The 5,467-nt window shown below is 38.6% G+C and overlaps 1 protein-coding gene across 1 annotated transcript; it reads right to left on the bottom strand.

Annotated features, from left to right (window-relative positions):
* Positions 1-1,138: 1,138 nt before the first annotated feature.
* LOC128989344 (uncharacterized) lies at positions 1,139-3,026 on the bottom strand. Its single transcript, XM_054411227.1, has 2 exons — positions 2,914-3,026; positions 1,139-2,351 (listed from the first exon to the last, which is right to left on the bottom strand). Exons 1-2 carry the CDS (start codon positions 2,976-2,978, stop codon positions 1,139-1,141), a joined length of 1,278 nt encoding a protein of 425 aa, XP_054267202.1. The 5' UTR covers positions 2,979-3,026.
* Between the last annotated feature and the right edge of the window lie 2,441 nt (positions 3,027-5,467).

A 5,467-nucleotide genomic window follows, 5' to 3' on the forward strand; every position in this document is an offset into this window, starting at 1 on the left:
CTTGTGAATCTGTTTTAGTTCCTAAACATTGTTTAAGAATTAAGTGTGAAACTGTAGTGGCAGATTTTTATAATTTGTTATGTGGAATAATAAATAATCTAAATTTCGGTCCCCTCAACAATATTTCAGAACATTAAATTAATTTAATTCACTTCTGGTTAGTGTTGCTTTACTTGCATGTATTTACTCCCTTGATTTATTTATACGATTTTTACATCGGATGGTATTCGCTACTTAAAGAATCACTATAGAATAAGGGTCTAAATTGTATATAACCATATTTCAGAAAGAAATTCTAAAATCGTAAAAAAACTCGTCAGGTTTTCCTAGATTTTAACAACTTTTCCCGCAAAATCACGAAACCTAATCTAATACCGAATTAAAGTGGGTGCACTTTTGCTTGACCATTAGAACCAAAAGGCTGTCACTAATATTCCTAAAAGCCCTTGGCACATTGATAATCAACGAATCTGAATTTCTGCTTTTCCTGTACTCAATATCGTCCATAATCATTTCCACAGTGTCAGTTACAATGACTGGTTCCTTTTACACTCTAGGATGTTTTGGTTTCCACCTCATTAAACGCTGCAGAATGATGGTCCCGCGATGAAGACTGTTGGATGTGGAGCGGAACTAACTGTCAGATAATTGCTGAATTAAAGAGCAAATCGTCACAATAACGTAACCATCGGTGGGTATGATTTTAAAAATATTATCAACAAAATGACGACACAATTGCTGATGAGCTCATGTCAGTGACAATATGTGGAAGATTATTCCGAATGGTAACGTTTTATCTATAGTAATAGTGTTCCTTTTTCGACAAAGCAATAAATTATTTTTAACAAGAACATCATAAATATCGAAAGTATAGGATGATGTACTGCCACCACCAAGTACTTAAAACTGAAAATATGAAAAATAACTAGTTTTAGTAGAGCAAGTGTTTGTCAGTTATCTTGAGGAAATTGCACTTATCTAAGCATTGTTAGCAAAAGTGTTCTACCCTTACTATTACCACTAATATATAGTTATAGTTTTACAGGTTGTTAGCGTGGAAGTCAAAGGGATGCCTCTTCTGGTTAAACAAAACAATGGATTAATAATAATAGCATTATGTAATCACAAAATTCACAAACTATACATTCTTTTTCCGTTTGCTGAGATACCGTAGAGCAGCCTGCGCCAGACCTTTCGTAACTTTTGCTGTGACTTCTTCAAGCTTTCGAGATTGGTATACTGAAGTTGCAGCATTATAGAGTTGTTGAGGAAGCAAAATCTTGTGTTTGGCAACAGCTTTAATGATCAATGCGCCGACATAGATGACGAAGTAGATGCTGAAGAATAAAGGGACGTACCACAATTTGGGACCGAGGTAGTAGTAGGTGTAGTCACTCTGCCGCTCTTCCTGAGGAGCTGGTGGAGGTGGTGGTGGTGGTGGAGGGGGAGTGGGTATAGGGAGGTATTGGTTGGAAGGTGGAGAAGGAGGGTAGTAGTAGTAAGGTGTTGGATTAACCGGAAGTGGTGGAGGAGGTCTTGGAGGTGGTGGTGGAGGTTTGTAGTCATACCCTCCAGGCAGAGGGGGAGAAGTTGGCGCTGAATAATCATAATTCTGGTATTGCACAGGAGCAGAATCAGCAACCACCTCAGCAGCACTTCCCTGCGCCGTGGAATCGGGTTCCAGAAACGCTTCATCTTGGGAACTCCCACTAGCTTGCAGATCCGGAGGTGCTGGAGGAAGTACTACTTCTCCGGTGTGCGAGTCGTCTGGGCTCTTCACGAAAGGGTCAGGTTTGGATTTGTGAGGATGGAAGCGATCCTGTGCGTAGTTGTTGTATCCGTGGTTGTAGTAATCTTGGTTGTAAGTGCTGGAGGTGTCGGTTGGAGGCACTAAGTAGCTGGCGGTGTCCTGGTATGACACGTAACTTGATGTGTCACTGGAACTGGACCCAACGTTGGAACTGTCTTTGGATGGGGATACATTGTAGTTGGATGTATCCATGGAAGTTCCAATGTAGTTAGAGGTATCTTTGGATTGGGATACACCGTAGTGTGATGTATCCATGGAAGTTCCAACATAGTTGGCAGTATCTTTGGATTGGGACACACCGTAGTTGGATGTATCCATGGAAGTTCCAACGTAGTTGGCAGTTTCTTTGGGTGAGGATCCAACGTAGCTTGAAGTGTCGGAGGCAGGAACCTCGTAGTTGGAAATTTCCACACTCGGAGACACCACATAGCTGCTTCCCACACCGTAGCTGTTTTGGTCCATATTTTTGTAGCTGCTAGGGTTGTAGCTATTTTGGTTGTAACTGTTTCCATAACTTCTTCCGCTGGGTTCTGATTCAGATCTGAAACAAAATGTCCATCTAACTAGTTCACGTGTATGCTAGTATGAAACGAAAATAATCATAAACTTCTAGGAATATAAGTCAGTTCTCTAAGTTTTATACAAATGGATAGCTAATAGTTACTTATACATCGTTATGTCTATCTAATTACTGTATATCTTTATTTTATTAGATTTGCTGCACTTAAATAAAAAAAAATGTATCTACTGTAATTACTATCAGTATTATAGAATTTATCCGCCTAGTTTTAAACATACCTTCACTGGAGCTTTGACTTAAGAAAAAAAATGTTTGCCATTAAATAGTTTTGTTACAAAAGACATGGAGCAGAAATCTAACAAAATGTCACTAATTGGAGTATTGATTCAGTGTTAGTTTGAGTTAAGGTTAGAAGACATTCCCTCCAGTAACAATCCAATCAATAAAGCTTAGCATTTCTCCCCCAACAAAAATCCCAAAGCTAAAAGTTAACTAGATACAGTTGACTAGAGATGCCCCAATATTATTCTTCACATGGATATTAAGACTATTTGATTGAAAGCAGAGATAGTTGACAAGTTACCGGTTGACGCTGGAAGTCCATGGGAGGGCGAAGACCAGTACCAGAGCAGGGAGAATCGTCGTCATGGCGGGAGGCGACAAAGTTGTAGACAAACTAGACTGGTCCGTCGTCTGGTCCTAGAACTCGCACCTAGGCTCTAACATGGTTCACAAGTACACAGTCTACCCTTGGCCGGCTGGGGAATATTAGAACATAACTGTAATCATAACTGATCGTGCTGTTAAATGCTGCATAAGAGCGCTACTAGAAAAACGCTAACGTGCATTTGAATATCTGTATAGATTGTCCCTTCATGTAAAATGATTGATGGCTAATTTGATCATCAACCTCTTAAGTGACACTCCTCATTGATTTTCAGCACAACGAAGGGTAAATGGTTGATCTCGTACAAAACCAACATAGGACATAAGAAGAAGTAGAAGTAAGATAGAATTGGCCAATCCTTGTGTTTTTGCGTCAAGTAAATAGTTATTTTCCTACAGTTACCTAACAATGTACATGTTCTTTCACTGATTTGAGAAAGCAAAGTGGCCAATTCTTTCATCAGTGAGACAATGTTAACATTGTCTTACTCCATATTTGCAACGTGAAGGCACGAAATAGTGAGCGCGTAACATGCAGACAAGGTCTTATGCGCACGAAAAACGTTGGCATCCCTGGCTGTAAATCAGCTGGTCAGCTGTTGTACTGTTGTATCATTAAATTTCATATTAAAAGTTCACTTCTGTGTAATAGTATATTACGTTACTAGTCCTGAAAAAAGGTGTTTACCGGACGAGTGTGGTCGTTCCCGTGCGAGACGAAGTCGAGTACGGGATTACCATACGAGTCCGGTACACACATTTTGGACGAGTTACGTACGATAGTTTACACCATACTACTTAATTCGTACAAATCCTTATATATTTCCACCAACTAAAGGACTAAACATCACTAGTCATAACCTCTAAGAGAGGTTATGTTTTTGTTTATAACCAAATCATTGCCACGCAAATACAGTATAATCAGCTGATTGGTGTCCGGTAAAACTCATTGCAGAACAGTATTACGCAATGAAACCCCATTTGAATAAGCTGGTGGCAAACACCTGTTTTCTGGACTAAATCCTTGCGTGGGAAGTTCGTCAAAATAATGTAGTGTGGCGTAAAAATATGTTACGTTTCTGTTTCTTTACCAATTTATTTGTTTTATGGTAACTGTAGGAAAAATATAATGTGCAACTGCACTCGAGTTGCACATTATATTTTCCCTACAGTTACCATAAAAAAATAAATTGGTAAGATACGTGCCTTCACGCTGCAATTCTGGAGTGAGACAAAGTAATTAGAGTGAGACAATGTTAACACTGATGAGCGAATTGGCCACTTTGCTTTCTCAAATCAGTGAGTGAACATGTACATTGTTAGGTAACTGTAGGAAAATAAATTTAATCATTGAAATAACAATAATTGATTTGTTGAGGGTTCAGGAAACTTAGAAAACAAATATGTGCTACAGTACTTGAGGCCAAGGACTCCTTTTCTTCATACTGCAGCAAAAATAACAGGTTTTTATGCATGCAATGCGGGTCTAAAGTAGCGTTTTTACTCTCTAGGGAGTAAAGATCAGCTGGAAATTTTCAATTGTGGCAATCGTATCGATCGATTATTTATCGATTGATTCATTAGGTTAGGTTTTACGTTTTTAACCTAGGCATTGTTATCGATCGCTCAACATATCGATGGTATAATATAATGTCGTTTTTAAAGGTAACATAGGCCACATAACATAGGTAACATACATAGGTAACATAGGTCGTTTGGAGTTGTTATGTAGGTCACATAACAATTATTTCGTTTTCTAGCTTCGTTTGTTAGATGATGCAATATGACGAAAAATATAGTTCACCACACGGGTAAAAAGTGACTTTGTAACCCTCGCCCATTTTCCGACCTCGACATAGCCTCGATCGTAAAACTTGACCTCGGGTCAAAGAGCTCCTCCTAGTGATGAAATATACTATTTTTTATGACGCCTTGCAATGCTTACAGGAGTTTTTTTTATCCATAGGGTAGTAGTATATTACGTCACTAGCCCCGTAAGTGGTGTTTTACCGACGCCTCGCACGTGTGGAATTTTCGTGCTAGTACGTTAAAGCTTACCGGGCTAGTAACGTACGATACTTGACATCATATTACACAGAACAATTACGTTACTTTTCCGGGTTTAGGCACGGTAAAGGGCAACTTTCCAGCCTATCAATACGGATGGAAAAGTACCTTTTTCTGTGTAGTATGATGTAAACAATAATAAACTGGAATAAAGAATAGTTGTTTATTTTTAAATCGTTTACACCAATTTGTATATATCAATAATCAGATTTATTACGAATAATAATTAATCATCGATTGCGATTATAATGTGTTTTTCGTTAAGTTACTGTATAGTTTTTGGCTCGATTTAATGATAAATAAAACATACTCTATAATGTTCCGGCAGTTTACCTCTATTACCACTGAGCTCATGGGAGTTTTTGTCACCTAGACCTACTTCAGATCCGACCCGCCATTGGATA

Source organism: Macrosteles quadrilineatus, unplaced genomic scaffold (assembly GCF_028750875.1).
Source record: "Macrosteles quadrilineatus isolate MER2022 unplaced genomic scaffold, UCM_ALF_1.0 Scaffold_3__2_contigs__length_128488019, whole genome shotgun sequence".
Classification (NCBI taxonomy): domain Eukaryota; kingdom Metazoa; phylum Arthropoda; class Insecta; order Hemiptera; family Cicadellidae; genus Macrosteles; species Macrosteles quadrilineatus.

Coding starts and splice junctions, on each gene's coding strand:
- LOC128989344 (XM_054411227.1), bottom strand. CDS start 2,978: ATGACGACGATTCTCCCTGCTCTGGTACTGGTCTTCGCCCTCCCATGG. Junction 2,352..2,913: donor TGGACTTCCAGCGTCAACCG/GTAACTTGTCAA, acceptor ATTTTGTTTCAG/ATCTGAATCAGAACCCAGCG.